General features: G+C 35.9%; 2 protein-coding genes across 2 annotated transcripts; one reads left to right on the top strand and one right to left on the bottom strand.

The window, feature by feature from the left end:
* The first annotated feature begins 12,284 nt into the window (after window positions 1-12,284).
* On the top strand, window positions 12,285-14,416 carry LOC100500186 (40S ribosomal protein S11). The gene is made up of 6 exons (NM_001251228.2): window positions 12,285-12,387; window positions 12,477-12,517; window positions 12,620-12,720; window positions 13,603-13,747; window positions 13,837-13,926; window positions 14,043-14,416. The coding sequence occupies exons 1-6, from the start codon at window positions 12,376-12,378 to the stop codon at window positions 14,131-14,133; spliced, it is 480 nt and encodes a 159-aa protein (NP_001238157.1). The 5' UTR covers window positions 12,285-12,375; the 3' UTR covers window positions 14,134-14,416.
* A 2,884-nt stretch (window positions 14,417-17,300) lies between these two features.
* On the bottom strand, window positions 17,301-19,278 carry LOC100500094 (uncharacterized). Its single transcript, NM_001249784.1, is given in 6 exon segments — window positions 17,301-17,549; window positions 17,656-17,745; window positions 17,835-17,979; window positions 18,848-18,948; window positions 19,052-19,092; window positions 19,182-19,278. Coding segments are annotated over 6 exon segments (480 nt in total). The 5' UTR covers window positions 19,194-19,278; the 3' UTR covers window positions 17,301-17,458.
* Window positions 19,279-21,478: the final 2,200 nt, after the last annotated feature.

Raw genomic sequence — 21,478 nt, 5'->3', positions numbered from 1 at the left:
ACGTTCAAGGACACTGGTAATCGATTACCAAAACATTGTAATCGATTACAGCCTTTTGAAAATATTTGGTAAAGGTTTTGTCAAAAACTCATGTGCTATTCAAAGTTTTGAAAAACTTTTTAATACTTATCTTGATTGAGTCTTTTCTTCATTCTTGAATCTTGATCTTGATTCTTGAGATCTTGAATCTTGATTCTTGATTGTAGGCTTTCTTCTTGAGTCTTGAATTCTTCTTGATTCTTGAACTCTTGACTTGTTCTTGATTCACTTGAGATGTTCTTTGATTCACTTGAGTTGTTCTTTGATCTTTTGAGCTTTTTGTTCATCACCTTTGTCATCATCTTTTGTTGTCATCATTGTTATCATCAAAACACCTTTGAATCATTTTTGATTCATCATGAAGCTTTGCTTCCACATTAAGATGCTTATGAGGATCTTCACCTGCAAGACCATGAAACTTGGGCAGCAAATGTATTAGTCCAGTCTTGAGAACATATGGAACACCCTCATCAGGATATTGAATGCACAAGCTTTCAAAGTGAAATCAGGTGCAGCCATCTCCCTAAGAGTCCTCTCACGAGGTGGAGGTTGAGCCATGTTCTCAGTATGAAAATTAATAGTCGAATATTCAGAATCACCAACAACAGAATGCTCAAAATGATCAGGATGCTCAAAATGCAAAGAATGACCAGGATGCACACTATGCCTAACTAATCTATGAAAGGTTCTATCTATTTTAGGATCAAAGGGTTGTAAATCACCTGGATTGCCCCTAGTCATGCACTATATGCAGCAAATAATGTGTTTCTCAACAAGCACCTAACAAGGGGGTAAAACTATAGCTATACTCAAACGATATCCAAATGAGCTGAAATTTTGTGAGGAACACCCTAAAATCATGAAAAGATAGTACAAAAAATTTCAAACAAAAATTTAAAGTCTAAATATGAAAACTACCTAAGGAAAGTTTAGAAAAATAAGACAATAATACTAAAAAAATAAAAAAACAAAAAAAAACTTAGTAAACGGCTGATTTTTCAAGTTTAAAACGGAAACAGACCTCAAGTCAGTTGCCACGGCATGGGAAATTTTCTTCTACCCCAAATGCATATATAATTATAGTCATTGTGATAACCGGAGCAAAAGTTATGGCCGCTTTAAGTTTTGCTAAAAACAAGTTCCCAAAATTTTTGTCTCTCTCAAATTCAACCACAGCAAGTGCTTCTGGTATTTTTCACACAAAATATGGACCAAAAGAAACTACCACACAAAAAATCAGCCAAAAATAACAACTCTAACTATCAAAACAAAAACCGCCAATTAAATTTCAAAATCAGTCGCTAATCACTGTTCATAGCAAAACACCAACTAAATCAGTCGCTAAAAACAGTCGCTAAATAGAGAACGCGACTGAAATGCAAAACAAAACGCTACACAAAACAAAACAACACACACTCACAACCTAAACGACAGAGCTACACACAAAACAACTAAACACTATTATGAACCTTTGGCCCACTGCTCCTCGGCAACGGCGCCAAATTTGATCGAGGTCGTACCCGAATCAAATAAACATTAAAAATGCAGTATCTAGGAAGTGATCCTAGGTCATCTCCCAACGAGCAATGGTCAACCAAACATTCATAACAGATAATAATAAAACAGTAATGAATTGGGTGGGGGGGTTGTTTGTTTTTGTAAATTAAACAGCAAGAAAATTTGAATTAGAAAATAACAGAATTAAAACATGTTGTTTCCTCTTGATTCACAAGCAAGTCTCTTATCCTAGGTTACGAGAATTTATCCTTAATTAGTTCAACCACTCAATCCAACCCTAAATTAATTTACTAAGCGAAAATTAACATAAGGCTGTCATTGTGTGATTAAGCAACACATACACCAATTAATCATGAACGAAACTGATCATTAAGCATGAATGTAATTTAAGTGCAGAGACAATTAATCAAGCACTAAGCATGCATGGATTAATAGCAACAAATATAGAGTAATTGGTGAAGAGGAAAAACTAATCAGAATTCAATAGTAATAACAAAACCTCAAAGAGAGATGTGCTTGATCCTCAAGAGAAAACAACGTTGGAGACTTAGCCTTCATTAATCAGTAGAAAACGAAATTGTAGATTGAAGCAGAAACGAAATTGTAGAAAATGAATTTTATTCTACGTGAACAGTGCGCATGAACAATAAAAAATGGAATTCTAAAATCCTAGAATTATTCTCCTCTCTAAAAACTCACTAAACTAAAACCTTGGTGTTGTTATATAGGTCCTCAGCCCCAAAGCTTACAAATCTGTTTTAAGTCCAAGCCCATAAATAAAATAAAATCTGCACAAGATAAGATAAGATTGGATGAAATAAAATCTAGATGAAATAAAATCTGGATAAGATAAGATTTGATAAAATAAAATTGTCTGCTCTCTTCAAGTCCAAGCCCAATTCTGGATTCAAGCCCAATTGCTTATAATTCTCCTGAAATTAAATTAAAAACACAAAATTAGTCAAGTAGGCCCAAATGATAAAACTACATAATTAAATTGACAATTAAGGCTAATCAGTAATTAAAATGGTGACAAAAGGGGTTAAGAAATAGGTGAAAATAATGACACATCAGCTATTATTTCCTTACCATTGGAAGCTTTCACCCAGTGAACTCCCCCAAATTTGGGGCAAATTTGCTTTGAACCATAATATCCTTTTATGAATGATGCTCTCCTACAACCTAAGACAAGGCAGAAGGAGATAAACTGTACAGGCTCAAGGTTCAATCAAATGATCATACTTTCAGTTCAAAATGGGTGCAAAGGATATGTCATTCATTCACAAGGTAAGCTTTTTAGCTAAGTGGCTCATTCAATCAAAACATGGCCTTCATCCTCTTCAAACTCATGCATTCATTCCATATTCAGATATTCATGCAAAAACCATTATTAATGCTAGTCGTTCTCTCACAATTAAAGATCACACTCTCATCGGGTTGTGGCTAATGAGTACCTTCACAATCAAACTGTCAAACTGACTAACATTTTCAGTCATGATCCTTATCCATGTTCTTTCTCTTCTAATCACTGCACACTCATTCAAAACATATGACTTACGCATTCCAATTCACTCAAATCACGCAATCGATCACTTCAAACCAATTAGCAAACACTAAATTTCAAAACCAAGCATTAAACCATTGGATAATATAAATGCACTGTTCAATCAAGCTCTATACAAGCTATCAACCAAAATAAAGACTATAAACTAAAATTTAAAGACTGAAACATAAACATAAATCTAAATTATAAAGTCTACTAAAGATGAGATAATATTAAAACTGTTCAAAATGCAGGAAAATAAAAATCCTGTCAGTGATCATGGTCCTATGGTGGTGGTGGGTCCTGATCCATGGCCTCCTCATTCAAGTCTAGTGCAGGATTGCCTGCTGGAGATGCCTGTTGAGTACCCTTTGTGGTCACTGGATCATCCTCAAAAATAAATGTGTAAGCAAAGCTTTCCAAGTTTATTTTGATGATACCAAAGACTCAAGTCAAGAATCAATAGTCAAGCAAGTTTCAAAGAATCAAAGAGTTGTTCAATCAAGAATCAAGATTCAAGAAAAGAATCAAGAGAAGACTCAAGATATGCAAGAACCATTAAGATAAGTATTAAAAGAGTTTTTCAAAATATTGAATAGCACAATTTTGTTCAAGAGAATTTTTCAAAAAGAAAAATCTTTTACCAAAGAGTTTTACTCTCTGGTAATCGATTACCAGAAGGCAGTAATCGATTACCAGTAGCCAACTTTCTTTTCAAACTTATTTACAAAGCTGTAATCGATTACCATAATCATGTAATCGATTACCAATGTTTTAAAACGTTAGATTTCAAATTTCAAGAGTCACAACTTGTGATAAAAACATTTTCAAATCATTTCAAACTTGTGTAATCGATTACACAATACTTGTAATTGATTACCAGTGTTTCTAAACGTTTTGATTTTTAAATTTAAACATGAAGAGTCACATCTGTTGTTGTGTAATCGATTACACTATGATTACCAATGACTTATTTTGAAAAATAAATTACCAAAAGTCACAATTCTTAAACTGACTAGTTTCTGAAGATTTTTTAAAAGTCAACTTTTAAAGTGACTAGTTTTCAAAAAGAGTCACAACTTTTAAGTGACTAGTTTTCAAAAGAGTCACAACTCTTAAAGTGACTAGTTTTGAAAAAATTGCCAAAAGTCACAAATCTTTTTCAAGAACCATAAAATGGCTATAAATATGTGACCATGGCACGAATTTCAAAGCATGCATAACATATGTCTTTCATTCATTCATTCATCTTTCTAAGAGTTTTTGTTCAATACTTTCTTTGTAAAGAAAAGTTCATTGGCCAAAAACTTGTGCTATTCTTCTTCTTCTTTCCTTCTTCCCCTTGCCAAAAGATTCAAAGGACTAACTGCCTGAGAATTCTTTTGATTCTTCTTCTTCCGCTTTACTTTTGTCTAAGTTATTGTTTTTGTTCTTTACTTTCTCATAACTTAGTAGTAAAGTCTAATTGAATTTAGTAACATTAAGAAGGATAAATTTTTAATTAGTCAAGACACATTAATAATTAATTCAACCCCTTCCCCCTTCTTAATTATTCTGAGGCCACTTGATCCAACAATAAATGGCTCAGGTGGAGTGGGAATGGCTTTAGAAGAGTCATCCTCCTGGTCTAGCTGAGGTTCTTGGGCTGCAGAGCCCTCACCCCCTCCCAAAGGAGAAGGCTGGACTCCTGGCCAGGCAACCTTCTGCAAAAACTCCTCCACGCTCATAACTGGTCACTGTTGGACCACATCTTGCAAGCTCTGCATAATCAGGAGCTGGCCCTGGTGCAGGCTCTACAGCATAGACATGAAAGGCTATGAGCTCTGAGCGAAGGGACCTGGAAGAACTGGGGCTGCTGGAGCTGAAGGGAGAGCAGAAGTAGGGGGAGTAGGGGTAGCTGAAGGAGATGAGGCCTCAGATCTTCTAGCCCTGGATTTTTGGGTCCCTGGAAAAGTGATCGAAGGGTCATCCAGGTTCTAGCAATTCTTCTTAATATAAGCCAAATTAATGGCTGGGTTGAGTGACTCATAAGTGAGAGAATCTGAGGTGACTCCTCGGGCCTTGCACAAGGCAGTGATGAGGGCTGGAAATCCAAGCCTTGAGGAGTTGGACTGAGCAATGAGCGAGATCTGTCTAGATATAAGTGCTCCTATGTTCATGTCCATCTTCATTACTAGCCCATAAACTAACCTAGCCCTGTCAAGATTAAGATCAGAGGTATGTGAAGTTGGGGCTAGGTTAGAATAAGATAAAACACTCCAGGTCTGTGCCAGAGTTATAAGATCCTTCCTCAAGAGCTTCCACGACAAGCCCTTGGCGTTAAGAACAAATCCCCTTCTAGGGATACACAGCCGGGCTGCCAGCTCTTGAGGGTCTGGCCTCAACCTGCAGAACCTAGAGTAAGAAGGTAAGCTCTCCCTTTGCACCAACACCACTGGAGCCTTCAAGAAGGTGTTGAGGGAGTCCGCATTGAACTTAATCAGGTGCCCTTAAACCCTAACTTGCTTTGGTTCTTTGTCCTCAAGGACATATAGGTTTGCATAGAATTCTTTAACAGTTTCCACATTTATGCTTCCTTCAGAAAAATTAGTTAGCTCCGTGTGCATGTTCCTCCTCTCGACTTCTCTTCTAAAGTCATCAAAATCAGTAATGTATAGCTTCACATTCCTCTCCGAAAGAATGTTCCGGCCGAGGATGTTATCTGCATAACGGTCCCAGGCATCCCTTGCTACAAATCTGGATTAGTCATAACTGGCCTGGGACAATGAAGCTGTGGTTTTTCTTTTACGGGGAGCCATCTGCAACACAAAAGAATCAAAACACAAGATTAGATAGGAAATTATTCAATTTGAAAAGCAAAAAATAAAACTGAAACTCAGTCTGGGCACTTAGCGCAAGAGACTCGCTTAGCGCGCCTTAGGAAAAACTACTCGTGCACTAAGCACGATAGCCACACGCTTAGCAAGTGAATACAGATCCAATTTTTTCTGCAGAATTGGCTTAGCGAGTAGGCTCGCAGAGCCCAATTCCACAAATTTTCAAAACAGATAAGGATTTGCGCTTAACACGGCAAGGCACACTTAGTGCGACTAGTCTACTAAACAGCACTGGCTTAGCAAGCAGGCTCGCTAAGCCCAATTCCAACAAATAGAAAAATAGAGAGATAATTACGCTTAGCATGACAGGGCACGCTTAGCACACAAAAAAATACAAAAATTTCTAAGTGTCTGAGAACACATTACTCGCTTAGCGCACAAACGCGCTTAGCGAGTTCATAAGCAATTGAACTTTCAACCAAAGAAGATGAACGCGCTTAGCGGGATAGAGCCGCGCTTAGTGAGTTCATCTGGAAATCCAAATGTTCAACAAAAATGATGAACTTGCTTAGCCCAGCAGTGTGCTTAGCGCGCTCATCGCGATTTCCAAAAAAACGGGGGTTTTCTTAACCCCTCAATTAGGCCCCTATTAGGCCATCTAACCCTAATCAAAACAAGCACATTGTATCCACAAGAAAACCCTAACTCTACTCTAACTAACAACTAAGCTAAAAGTATTAATCAAGACACCAATCTAAACCTAAACAGTAACTAAGTCAACTAACCTAAAATTTAAAACTTATGAGAAAATAAAGACAAGGTTGAAACACTTACTTGAATTGTTGAGATTGAGTGTGCAAAGGAAGAAAAATCTGCAGGCAATTTGGAAATGAAAGCAAGGTGTAGAAAATGCAGGGAAGGAGGAGATGCTGAAGAGAGTGGGGTGGTAACTGCCAAAGGTAGTTACGCCTCTTTACTTTCTGCAAATTTCAATCCTCTCGCTTAGTGCGTAGACTCGCTAAGCGAGCCCAAAGTGACGTTTGAGTTTTTAAACATGCGCGCTTAGCGAATTTGCTCGCTAAGCCCAATTCAAAAATTTAAAATTCCAGAGAAGTTTATGGGCTTAGCACGAAGATACGCGATTTGCGGGTTCTGCAGATCTGATTGGCCTGCAACTCGTGCTTAGCGAATAAATTGCTTCTTAAATGCAAAGAGTGGGTCTTGCTAAGCGAGGTGGCTCGCTTAGCGCAATTCTCATAAATGCAATTCCATAAAGGTTTGTGCGCTTAGCGAGCAGCTGTGCTAAGCCCAATTCGAAAGAATTGAAATCTAGAGAAGTTTTTAGGCTTAGCGCAGAGCACGCACTTAGCGAGACCACTACAGCCAATGATCAGGGGTTAAGGCGCTTAGCGCAATCACAGCTCGCTTAGCGCCTGTAGAGAATTTCGCTTAGCATAAGGGATGTGCTTAGCGAATGGACTTCTGAAAATTTTCTAAGTTAAATTTTCAGTCCATAGCTCAAGAAAGCTTTTGAAACCCTTTTTTTCAATGCAATGTATGCTGAAATATATTCCCACAATCAAAGTTAAATGTTCAACTAATGCAAATGAAAACAAGGAAAAGAATAAAATAAGTTGGGTTGCCTCCCAGTAAGCGCTCATTTAACTTCACTAGCTTGACAGAAAAGTCTTTGTCAACCCGGATCAATCTTGGTTATCTCCTTCATAACCTTCTATTCGCTCTCCTTCACTTCTAGACAAACATTCTGGTCCAGCAATGTCATTTCTTCATCAAATAGCTCAAAGCTAATTTTTTGGTCTTCAATACCCATTTCTAGCTTCTTCTTTCCGATGTCTACTACACAGCTTGCAATAGCCATAAATGGACGTCCCAAAATTAAGGGAATATATGTATCTTCCTCTATGTCTATTACCATAAAGTCAACAGGAAAGATAAGGTGTTTGACCCAAACCAAAACATCCTCTATTACTCCATAGGGTCTGGTGATGGAGCGATCTGTTAACTGTAAAGTCATCTTAGTCAGCATTATCTCCAACTCTTCAAGCCTCTGACACATGGAAAGCGGCATCAAATTAATACTGGCTCCCAAATCAATAAGAGCCTTGCCAACAGAAACGTCACCTATAGAACAAGGTATAGTGACACTGCCTGGATCCTTATGTTTTGGTGGAAGGATGCATTGAATTATGGAACTACAGTTCCCCTCCACAACTATGGTGTCACTATGGATGTACTTGTTCTTCCAGGTTAGCATATCTTTCAGAAATTTAGCATAGAGCGACATCTGCTGTAGAGCTTCTCCAAAGGGCATGGTGATCTCTAGCTTCTTGAAGATGTCAAGAAAACATGTCAGATGTCTTTCTTTGTCCTTTCTAGAAGGTACCAAGGGATATGGTACTTCTCTCCCTTTAGCTGGAGATACTTCTTTCTTTTTCTCTCTAGCACACTCACTCTTGCTCTTTTTCTTCTCTTCTTTTCTTTATTTTTCTTTTTCATTTTTCTCATTTTTTTTCATTTTCTTTTTCTTTCTCTCTTTCTTTTTCTTTTTTTCTTTATTCTCACTTATTTCTTTTTCACTCACTATTACTGGTATCTCCTTCTACTGATCATCTTCTGCTTCTACTTCTTCCTCAGTCTCACTCAAAGGTTCCACCACTGGGTCAATTTCTGGTTCAGTCACCAGCTGTTGTTTTTCTTCACCTATCCTCTTCTCACCTTCATTCATGCTCACCATTTTGCTTCTAGTCATAACAGCCTTGCGCTCCTCCTTCGAATTCTTCTCTGTGTTGGCTCCAAAGCTGCTTGACGATCGGTCTGCCAGTTGTTTTGCGAATTGTCCCACCTGGACTTCTAGATTCTTGATGGCCGACTCTGTGCTCTTTTGATTAGACATTGATACTTGCATGAACTGAGCAAGAGTCTATTCCAGCTTTGTCATTATGTCATAGAGACTAGGCCCTTGTTGCTGTGGCCTGTTAGATGGCCCACCTTGGTCTTTATTGAATTGATTACCAGGGTGAGTTCTCCACTGTCCCTGTTGCTGATTATATTGTTGGCCATGTTGAAATCCAGAATACCCACCTACATTAAAGTTTGGTCTTGGCTGGTTCCCCATGTAGTTCACTTCATGTGTTGTATCTTCTATGGGAATGCAGTAGCCAGAATCATGTGCTCCACCACATATAACACAATCTGCAACCTACAAAACAGAAGAGGGTGAAGGTTTTCCAGAATGTAATTGGGTTGGCAACTTACTCAATGTTTCTATAATGCTTCAAGTTGCTTGGATAACAACTTGTTTTGTGCCAACAATGCATCATGTGATGTGAGCTCCAACAAGCTTCTTTTGGTTGGGATGTGTGTTCTATCATGCAAGATTGCATGGTCACTAGCAGCCATATTCTCAATTAATTCCATGACTTCTTCAGGGGTCTTCAATTTTATTTTTTCCCCTGCAGAAGCATCTAAAAGCTGCTTGGATTATTGCCTTAACCCGTCAATGAAAATATTGAGCTAGATTGGTTCTAAAAATCCATGAGTAGGTGTCTTTCTTAGTAACCCATGAAATCTTTCCAAAGCCTCACTCAAGGACTCGTCTGGAAATTGATGAAAGGATGAGATGGTAGCTTTTCCTTCAGCAATCTTGGACTCTGGGAAGTATTTCTTCAAGAATTTTTCAACCACTTCATCTCAAGTCTTAAGACTGTTACCTTTAAATGAATGGAGCCATCTTTTCGCCTCTCCAGACAAGGAAAATGAAAACAAGCTCAATCTAACAGCATCCTCAGGCACACCAGCCAGTCTAACAATGTTGGAAATCTCAATATAAATGGCTAGATGTACATACGGGTCTTCAATGGGCAGACCATGAAACAAATTATTCTGAATCAACAGAATTAATGAATGTGGATATGTTATATTCTGTGCTTGAACCTCCGACCGCACAATGCTAGTAAAGAACTGCGGCACACTTGAGCTAGAGTAATCTTCAAGGGTAACTCTTCTTGGCTCATCAGCCATGATATTGGCTTCAAATAATACTATGTGAGATTCCCCTTGTTTTGGAAAACTAGAAGATGCCTCAGAAGATAGAGGTTCTTCCTGAATTGTTGTTGCCTCAATGACCTGCAAAAACTTTCTATTCCTTTCTGCGTTCCTTTTCCTGCAAGTTACATTAATTTCCAAGTCTATGGGAATCAAAACACCTGCAGAAGACCTTCTTTGCATGCAAAACAAGCAAAACAACAGTTAACCAATTCCAACGAACAATGAATTATGCAGTAACTAAATATTCACAAAATAAAAAATGAATCAAAGAATAAAAAAATAAACACCTACAATTTGAACTAAACTTTTCAAAATAAAAAGAAGTTCCCTGGAAACGGCGCCAAAATACTTTGTTCACATCCTGGTACTACAACTTATTTTTTTGTGGATGTGAAATCTAACCGGCAAGTGCACCGGGTCGTCAAGTAAATAATTAAAATGGAATGAACCGAGTATCGAACTTAGGGAACTTGTTTTACTTGGAAAAGTGTCATTCAAAATGCAAGTGTTTGTAAAAAGAATTAAGTGTCATGAATTGAAAACAAAGGTATTTTCTATTCTAATCAAAGGAACAGTAAACGTAAGCAATTGAGTTTGAAAACAAATAAGTAAAAGTGTTGGGTCCTTCTACCGAGATACTTGATGCAATTAGATTTTTTCTCTATTTAAAATTATTTTTGTGTTCTATACTGAGGACAAAAATACCAAACATCAATGTCTCGTAAGTTTGGACTAATTTAAACTAAACTTCGTTCACAGATGTCTCTTGTTGAACTTAGCTTAATTTAAACAACATTATAATCACAACATAATAAAAACCAAAACCCTGCACTCTATTCCTAGCAATGCAATTATCTAGCCCTGCTCTATCAAATTCTAAGGAAACAATACATTTTCCAATGTAAAAGTTCCTAACAGCACACACAATGGGTGATCAAACCACAAGCATGCATACAATAAGCGTAGATAGAAACATTGAACACATGAAAATAACTTCAAATAGATAATAATAATATTTACATCAAGTATTCAACAGAGATTCCCAACAAAGGATTTTAGCCCTCCATTACAAGGGAGCAGCTTTCACAGATAGGAGAAGGGTTTCAGAGAAAATAGCAGATTACAAAGCAATGGGGATTCCTCCTCCACCTCTAAAAACCTAGGACTTACTCTTTAACCTAGAATCTATCTAAAAGTTAGGGCCTTTGCTTCCTTGCTTAGCTTTTCCTCTGTTCTCTGCACACAATTTACAGTCTATTTAGACCTCTTTTACATTTTCCGCAAGTCAGGCTTAAAAAAGGACTTTCTATCCGCGAAGGCGCGCTTAGCGCCATTCTCGCGCTAAGCGCGAGTAAGTGAGATTTGGCTTAGCGCCAATCTCGCGCTTAGCGCAAAAGAGACAATTGTCTCTCTTAGCGAGCTGCATATGCGCTGGGCGCGTGCTGGCGTGGAAGAACTCTCTTCAGGCTTGTCCTCAATCGCTAAGTCACTGCTGTCTCGCTTAGCGGTTTGGTCTCGCAAAGCGCATGATTCAGGCTTAGCGAGATAGCAACTTTTGCACCTTCATAATTTTCTCCTTTTACCTGAAATTGAGGTGAATTTTACATTAAATTCATAAGGAAGGCTTCTACTGAGCACATATGAAAACTAAACTATAAATATTTACAATCCTACCAAAAATAACCATAAATTGGGAGATTTATATACATTTTGGAAAACTTTTCTATACAAAAGTTAGTCGTAAAAGAAAACTAACACTATTAAAGACATGTTTCAAAATACCTATTCCGAAAATGTTATGGCCTTCTTGATTTCCTATTCTGAAATTTTTTATGGTGACCCAACCATGGCACAATCACCATCTCAAGAACAACCAAACCCGAAAACCACCACCACGAAAATGAAAAGCCAAATACGGCAATACAACATAACACAAAGGCAAAGGCTAAACTTACCTGTTGTTGTGTACCTTCGACCCGCCTACAATGGGAGCTTTCGAGAAACCTCACGGGCTGGGTTATCATCGCTGGACCCAATGGGATAGGGGGTGTTATGTTTCGACACACTTGGTCAGGGAAGTGGTGCTTCATTTCAACACTGATGAGTGAAAGGTGGCTGCTGGGATTGGGGCGAACAAATATTCTGGGTGCAAGGGTTACCAGCTCATCATAATCATAACCCCATGAAGGACAATTTTGTCCACTCACAAAATATCAGGATGTGTAGGAAGCAAACAACAGGGTGCAGGAAGTAGGACCCAAATAAAATGTGTTATAAGATTACTCTCACCGCTACTCATTAGGGTTTCTGGATGCGGCTTCTTTCTGTCTGAAACTATTATCCACAGTAGCTAAGCCTGCAAGCTTCGCCGTTTGAAACAGTGCCTCAACCATGGCAGAACAAGTTAGTTATTTTCCTTCATAAGAATGGTTCTTTCGTGGCCTTGCATTAACTCGCTATTCATAATTTGCTTTTTAAATTTTGGCTTACAGACAGAGAAGGCTTTTCTGAAGCAACCAAAAGTGTTTCTATGGTATACTGATTCACACAATATTGCATCATTTACTCTCTGCTTGATTTTGTTTATTTATTATGCTTTAGTTATGTTGGTGTCTGTGTTGATGTGTTTTTGAAGCTCTAAGAAAGGTGGGAAGGGAAAGAGGCCTGGGAAAGGTGGGAATCGCTTTTGGAAGTCAATTGGGCTTGGATTCAAGACTCCCAGAGATGCCATTGAAGGTAAATATAATATTCACTTTTATTTTATGTTTCAGATTAGAACTTTTTACTTTGCTCCTATAGGATTCATGTTATTGTTATGGCTTATGAATATAGGTATCATCAGATTTTATAGTAAATATTAAAATTTGAGAATATAGGGTGCTGATAAATTTCATTCTAGGGACATCGGACTTGTTCCGATGTGGGGCACCGGCGTCTGCTTTTGCTTCCCTGTTGTTTTTTTTTTAATGGCAGTGGTTTTGTGAAGTTTTGAAGTGTCATTTTGGTATATTTGTTGTTTATTAGGTGAAGTGTGTTGATAGTAATAGAATTACTTCATAGCTAAGTTAGGTGGCTGAATCCTGAGCATAGAAAGCTGAATTGTTAACCTAGCCCTGATTTGTTTTTGGAATGTGTAAAACTTGATGATGCATTTATTTTGATGTCCAGTGTCCTAAGTTGCTGGGAAAGTAATTCATTGGACGGGGCTTGGTGTTTAAATGATATGTCTATTAATTCTTAAATTATGGTGTGAGACTGTGAGGAGAAATATTCATTAATATATTTTTTTTTTTGATAAGTTGGAGTTTATAATGTTTTATATTGCATGGATGCTGGAACAAACATGTTGAGGAGAGGTGAGATTGATGTGAAGACCAAAGTTTATAATGTGATTGATGTTGTGTTATGAGAACTAAAAATTGTCTATGCATATGAACATACACAGTTGTGAACTTGTGATGTGTCTTTTAAGTATCTATATGGTGATTGATGTCTTGTTGCTCATATCATAAACTTGTAACCTTCACCTTCACTATTCCATTTGGGCTACATTTTCTTCTGTCTATTTGGTGACTTCTGTTTCTAAATCATGGTCCTGTTTTTTTTCCCCCCATACAGGAACCTATATTGACAAGAAGTGCCCCTTCACTGGCAATGTTTCCATTCGGGGTCGTATCCTAGCCGGTACTTGTCACAGTGCTAAGATGACAAGGACCATTATTGTGAGGAGGAATTATCTTCATTTTATTAAGAAATACCAGAGGTATTCCCCTTCCATACCTTTGGTGAGCAGTTATTGTTGTTTACATGGACAGAAGTAACTAATGTTTCTTCTTTGCTCATTCTATTTAGATATGAAAAGCGGCATTCAAATATTCCTTCACACATATCACCTTGTTTCCGTGTTAAGGAAGGAGATCATGTTATTATTGGCCAATGCAGGTTAGACTTTCATAGGAGAAACCTTTTCTGGGATTACTAATGTGAGAATTTATTGTTGTCTACTCTATTGTATAGATTTAACCATCTGATTGCCTTTATTTGTGCCATATGTATAGGCCAATCTCAAAGACAGTGAGGTTCAATGTGTTGAAAGTGATCCCCGCTGGATCCTCTAGCGGTGCAAAGAAGGCTTTTACTGGAATGTGAGATTTGAATTTTCAGTTCTCATTGAAGGGTAGTGTTACCTTACAAAGTTAGTAGAAGCCTCTGTTCAAATACATCAAGGTTGAGTTAAAGATTGAATCAATTTTTTGATATCTTGTAATGCTTTGAGTGGTTATATGTTACAGACTTTAATTGTTGAATAGTAGTTGCAGTTATTTCTGTTTTCAGGTCATGCTTACTCTTATCTTCTTGTCTCCATTCTCTTTATTTATTTTTTTCCTTCATCGTTGGATTTTTTGCTACAATAAAATGCTCAATGGGATTATCTCAAGTTTGTTGGGGCTAGTACACTTAACTCTTCGGTTGAGGAGGATTTTGTGATAAGTTTCTCCATAACAAACCTCCCTTATGTTGTGAATGGGAAGGTTTCTGTGAAAGGTTCCTGGGTCGGGTGAAATTTTGTTCAAGAATTTGTTTCTAGACTTTGGCACCGTACACAACTTATTTGGACTGTTATTCGATATTGAACTTTAAGTAGGGATGAAGTGGCAATTGTGGAGACAAAGGGATGTGAAACAGAAGCAATCATAGAAATTGTTTGAATAACATCTATAGAGAAACGAAACGTGTTCTATTTGTGTCATGATCTCAAGAGTTCTTCTGGAGATTTTCTTCTGTTGTTGTACTTTTCTTTTCTTTCAAATATTCAACTTCACTAATCGTCTATGGAGATTGGTTAACTGCAAGTGCAAGGCTGCAACTGAAATCGAAAAGAGACCAACCTTTTGGAGATTTTCCTTTTCCATGTGGGTATTTTGTTAACCATAATATAAAATTTGGATTACTTAAAAATAATAGCCGTCGGCAATCTTAGACCTATATTTAACGGTCCAAATAACTTGTGCATGCTAGATTTCGTAGGATCGAAAATGTAAATGATGCTTTTTGACCAAATTGGTTCAGTTTGACCTGGTTGAAAAGTATTTTTTTATAATTCATATAACATGTCAAATTATTATTAACTAATTAATAAATAACATAATATGTTCATGTAATCTTTATAAGAATATATAATAACTAATTGACATACTAATTAATATTTGTGATATACCTCTTTAATAGACTTGTTAGTCTTGAAAAATAAGAATTTTTTAATTTAATGATAATACTTAATAAAATTATTTATAGTAATAAATAATTATATAATATTTATAGTTTGATTATGACAATGAATTTAATTTTAAATTATAAAAATGTGGATTGATAACATTTTATTAAGTGATCAACTAAATATCTGACCTATTGATCCAATATCTTAAGTAGATTACTAGTTTAATTTTCATAACACTTGTTTCAATACTCATTATTGACAATATTGGTCAATACTCATTATTGACAATATTGGTGAATGTGAATGTATATTACTTGCACTTTACATACTAGTCTTTTGTAATTAACGTTTAGCAAATACATCAAAGAAATCAAATTGAAGTGAAAAAAATTCTCTATAGTAGAATAATAACTTTTCTCCACACCTTCAGCTATAACTGATCAGAAGTGATATACGGCATTTTTGTAATAACTATTGAATTAAATTATCGTATTTTACATTAAAAATAACAATAAAAAAGAAAACCATAAAAGAAGTTTGAGACAACGCCAAAACATTATAAATTCTGGCATCAGACACAACAAATAGTCTGTTCTTTTCCATACCTCCGCCTCCTTTTTGATGTGTGAATTTCGACTAGTTGGTAATGCGTTTTTGCCTAGATAATGATCTTTTTTTTTTTTGTTTGAATTTCGACTGTTTTTGTCTAGAGGATGATCAAACTTTGAACAGCACAAGAGGAAGATATGCTGCGTATATGACAACAATGAGTAGATTTCTACGTGAGCTCTTCTCAGCTTGAATGAAAAAACCTTACTCCCAAACTTCCATTATTTTACAAATTTTAACACTTAAGTTTTATTTTTGTGAATTTTATCACTCAAATTTTATTTTCATAAATTTTATCATCCAACTTTTATAATTTTATAGATTTTACCATTTAAGTATTTTTTCATGAATTTTACAATTTTTACCATCTAATTTTTTAAATTTTTGTACTAGTTATAATCGATTACAAAAGTGACTTTCTATATTAATTATGACTATAACCAATGCAAAAAGTTATTTTCCTACATTAATTATAATTATAACCGATATAAAATCAAAATTATCCATCTTCAATAAATAAGTTTTGAAACTAAGTTTGATATATAATTTTACAAAATCACTTAGTTTGATAAAAAGATTTATCTACAATGGTAAAATACACAATATTAAAAATTTTGGTAACGATTCACAAAATTTAACTCAAGTGATAAAAACTACAATTAAGCCAATGAAAAACCGAGTATATCACATCTCAGATTATGGAAACATTCAACATATCACAACCAGCATATGGGGCAAAAAATTAATGAAAACAATTAATTTTCACTTGTTTGATTTTCTTTAACGTATTGACTAACCAGTATGAAAAACAAAATGGATGCTGACAAGTAATGTATGTTAAATAATAATCCTTGCGGGAATATGTTGAGTCACGAGTGTAATTTCATCCAACACAAACAAGACCAGACAAAAATATGGTACTTTTAACACAAGGCCAAAATGCTTATTAGATTGGTTTGAGGAGAGGTGTTTGGGACTGGATAAATCAATGCAACAAGAACTAAATCTCAAAAAATCATGACAGCAAGGCCACTTTGTCAGCATATCTATATCGTCTGCAACGAATTTTAGCCACCACTAAAGCATGAGCTGATAGATATCAAGGCAAACTGTATATTTCCTCCATAACGACTATCCCACTTCTATATTTGGACTTAGATTTGAAAGTGGGTAAATTTGGGAAGGAATTTAAGTATGTTCTTCCACTAGTTATAAACCAACTGCAGAGAAGATGAACTCCATAACAATCCCCTTTCCGACCTTGAGGATCCTCGAGTTTGAAAACAATGATTTGAACAAACAATATACCAATTCAAAGTTTAAAGATTACATACGGAATTTTTAATCTACAAATTCACATATTTAAGACCTATGCAAAATATGTAATCTAGAGAGAAAAAATAAAGAGAATAAAGAAATGGAGACAACAAGATAAGAGTAAGCATAAAAATAAATGCAACTACTATTTAAGAACCATAATCTATATTAAAATCCATAACACACAACCACTCAAATCAAGGCAAAGCCTTGAAAGATATCAAAAATTAATTTGATCATTAACTAACAACCCTGAGGCATTTGAACAAAAGCTTCTACTAACTCGCAAACTAACCCTACCCTTCAATGAAAACTGACACAATTCAAATTTCACATTCCAGTAAATGCCTTCTTTGCTCCGCTAGAGGATCCAGCTGGAATCACTTTTAAAACATTGAACCTCACTGTCTTCGAGATTGGCCTAAACATATGGCACAAATAAAGGCAATCAGATGGTTAAATCTATACAATAGACACTAATAAATTCTCCCATTAGTAATCCCAGAAATCTCCTATAAAGATCTAACCTGCATTGGCCAATAATAACATGATCTCCTTCTTTAACACGGAAACAAGGTGATGTATGTGCAGGAATATTGGAATGTCGCTTTTCATATCTAAATAGAATGAGCAAAGAAGAAACATTAGTTACTTCTGTCCATGTAAACAACAATAACTGCTCACCAAAGGTATGGAAGGGGAATACCTCTGGTATTTCTTAATAAAATGAAGATAATTCCTCCTTACAATAATGGTCCTTGTCATCTTAGCACTGTGACAAGTACCGGCTAGGATACGACCCCGAATGGAAACATTGCCAGTGAAGGGGCACTTCTTGTCAATATATGTTCCTGTATGGGGGGGAAAAAAAGCAGGACCATGATTTGGAAACAGAAGTCACCAAATAGACAGAAGAAAATGCCCAAATGGAATAGTGAAGGTGAAGGTTACAAGTTTATGTTATGAGCAACAAGACACCAATCACCATATAGACACTTAAAAGACACATCACAACTGTGTATGTTCATATCCATAAACAATTTTTAGTTCTCATAACACAACATCAATCACATTATAAACTTTGGTCTTCACATCAATCTCACCTCTCCTCAACATGTTTGTTCCAGCATCCATGCAATATAAAACATTATAAACTCCAACTTATCAAAAACAAAATATATTAATGAATATTTCTCCTCACAGTCTCACACCATAATTTAAGAAATAATAGACATATCATTTAAACACCAAGCCCCGTCCAATGAATTACTTTCCCAGCAACTTAGGACACTGGACATCAATATAAATGCATCATCAAGTTTTACACATTCCAAAAACAAATCAGGGCTAGGTTAACAATTCAGCTTTCTATGCTCAGGATTCAGCCACCTAACTTAGCTATGAAGTAATTCTATTACTATCAACACACTTCACCTAATAAACAACAAATGTACCCAAATGACACTTCAAAACTTCACAAAACCACTGCCATTAAAAAAAATACAACAGGGAAGCAAAAGCAGACGGTGCCCCACATCGGAACAAGTCTGATGTCCCTAGAATGGAATTTATCAGCACCCTATATTCTCAAATTTTAATATTTACTATAAAATCTGATGATACCTACATTCATAAGCCATAACAATAACATGAATCCTATAGGAGCAAAGTAAAAAGTTCTAATCTGAAACATAAAATAAAAGTGAATATTATATTTACCTTCAATGGCATCTCTGGGAGTCTTGAATCCAAGCCCAATTGACTTCCAAAAGCGATTCCCACCTTTCCCAGGCCTCTTTCCCTTCCCACCTTTCTTAGAGCTTCAAAAACACATCAACACAGACACCAACATAACTAAAGCATAATAAATAAACAAAATCAAAGCAGAGAGTAAATGATGCAATATTGTGTGGATCAGTATACCATAGAAACACTTTTGGTTGCTTCAGAAAAGCCTTCTCTGTCTGTAAGCCAAAATTTAAAAAGCAAATTATGAATAGCGAGTTAATGCAAGGCCACGAAAGAACCATTCTTATGAAGGAAAATAACTAACTTGTTCTGCCATGGTTGAGGCACTGTTTCAAACGGCGAAGCTTGCGGCTACGGTGGAGAATAGCTTTCAGACAGAAACTAGCAGCATCCAGAAACCCTAATGAGTAGTGATGAGAGTAGTTTTTATAACACCCTTTCTTTTCCATCTTCATACTCCTGGACTTTATTAGATGGGCTAGCCCAAATTTCAATTTGAGGCTCATAATAATAATTTAGCTAATTTTGCCAGGACTCTAGGGAATTAGTTCCTGTACCTCCTTTTTTTCTTCCTGCATCTCCAGAAGATCCAACAGACCTAAGTAACCCCTCACTAGGCATTCCTCCCTCTCCCAAGGAAACCCTTGCCATCATCACCAGCAACACTCTGTCACCCCCACCTTCCTCCAGATCCGTGTGCAACACCACCACCACGTTGTCCACAGTCACACGTCACCACCCCATAGGTCCCTCCAACATAATTCTTATTTTCTAGAATAGTTATTCCTTAATAGGATAAGTAATTCGAAAACCTGTTCGAAAATACATATTCTGGATTAAGAAAAAGTCATATTTTGGAATAGTTCAGAATTACCATTCTGGAATAGAGGTGTTTGGTGAGTAGGCATGACAAATAACCTATACTTGTAGATATCACCCTGAACTTGTCTCTAGTTTGACAAGGAATAGTGATTTGAAGGTTTGGGGATAGGTACGAGTATTATTTGAACTTTTTAAGCAGGGATGAGTGTCTGATTATACCCACCATCAATACATTTTTTATAAATTTGTTGTCATAACATATATATACATATACATAATATATATATATATATATATATTAAATATTTTATTATTATAATTTTTTAAATATACATAAATTAGCTTAATAGTTAAATAATTAAATAACAAACTTTATAATATACATTTAACTAAAAATATAATTGAATTCTTTATTTTTTTCTTTAATTTCTTTTTTATTCATTATATTTATATATTGTTTGAATTAAAATATAATTAAAAGCTTAATATGTAATTTATTTAAAAATATACAACTAAATTAAAATTATAAAAAAAAAATATAATGGATTACCTGTGGGTATATCCGGACCTAATAAAATTCAACGAGGATGAAGATGAGTATTAAATTTTTGAGTCTGTCTCTTTTATACCAACAACAATTTCAACCTTCCACCAACAAATATCAAGCTTGTAACGACCCACCTCATCGCTATGATATCACCACTCTAAACAGCAAGAAATTAAATTCTTTTTTCTTTCTTTTATGAAAACTCCATTATTTTGCTTATAAAAATCATAGTAAATTTGAATTTCACAAATATATATATATATATATATATACACACACACACACACACATGTCCCTAAACACACACCAATGTTTAATCGAATACATGAATATTAATATAGTAGTTCAGTACACATCATACGCATAATGAAGATTAAATTAATTCGAACATATAATTAAATTTGTGATTTACATTCTTAATCCAACAAAAGAAATCATGAACCAACTATGGAGGAGTTGATTAACAAAACACAACTCTCTTCCCAAAATAATCTCAACGTCATCACGTCAGCTTGGTGGCTCCTCAACAGAATCTCATCCCTACACCCTACTGTTGTCATTCTGCTCCCACGAACAAGGTTCGCGATCATCACAGGTATCAACCACACGATACAAAATTGCAAGGGTGAGTTCATTATAAAAAGAACCAATGTTAAATCCAAATAATCACAATTAGCAAGAAAACATAAGCAAACATCATGAGCTTACACAACATTCATTATTCAACACCCACATTCAACAATTATTCATCATACACATTCAACAATTATTCATCATCCATCCATGGATCCAATCAAGATTGCTTAGAATGATGCATGCACCCGACCTCAACTCTCAGATGCAATGCGGTACGTACCGTATCCAATACCAAGGAAATAGCCCTAAGCGTGTCTACACAACACCTCACTTAGAAAACCATGTAGTATTTGTCGACGCCACCCAGTCGTGCACCGTAACTCCCCCCCAGGTGATCAACCTGGGGCCACAAGGAATTCCCTACCAGGTGACACACCCCCTAGTATAAAGTACATACTATCACAGTTTATACTATTTCCCATGTCATATAAGATATGAAACATAGGCACCATCAAGTACAATGACCATGGATGAATTAAAGCTCCTAAGCATTCCCTCATAAATGTTTAGATTCTTTAACCACTTTAGTTTCCCACACAAGGAACGTCCGACAGGTCAATGCACCCCCCCATGGACATACACACATACGACGTATG

The sequence above is a fragment of the Glycine max genome, chromosome 9 (genome assembly GCF_000004515.6).
Source record: "Glycine max cultivar Williams 82 chromosome 9, Glycine_max_v4.0, whole genome shotgun sequence".
Taxonomy (NCBI): domain Eukaryota; kingdom Viridiplantae; phylum Streptophyta; class Magnoliopsida; order Fabales; family Fabaceae; genus Glycine; species Glycine max.
Note: the sequence above shows the minus strand (reverse complement) of the source record. Positions and strands in the feature narration are given on the sequence as shown.

Bases quoted from the DNA above. Each gene is read 5' to 3' on its own strand.
- LOC100500186 (NM_001251228.2), top strand. The intron at 12,721-13,602 runs GTAAATATAATA...CCCCCCATACAG, and splicing joins TCCCAGAGATGCCATTGAAG to GAACCTATATTGACAAGAAG. The intron at 13,748-13,836 runs GTATTCCCCTTC...CATTCTATTTAG, and splicing joins TTTATTAAGAAATACCAGAG to ATATGAAAAGCGGCATTCAA.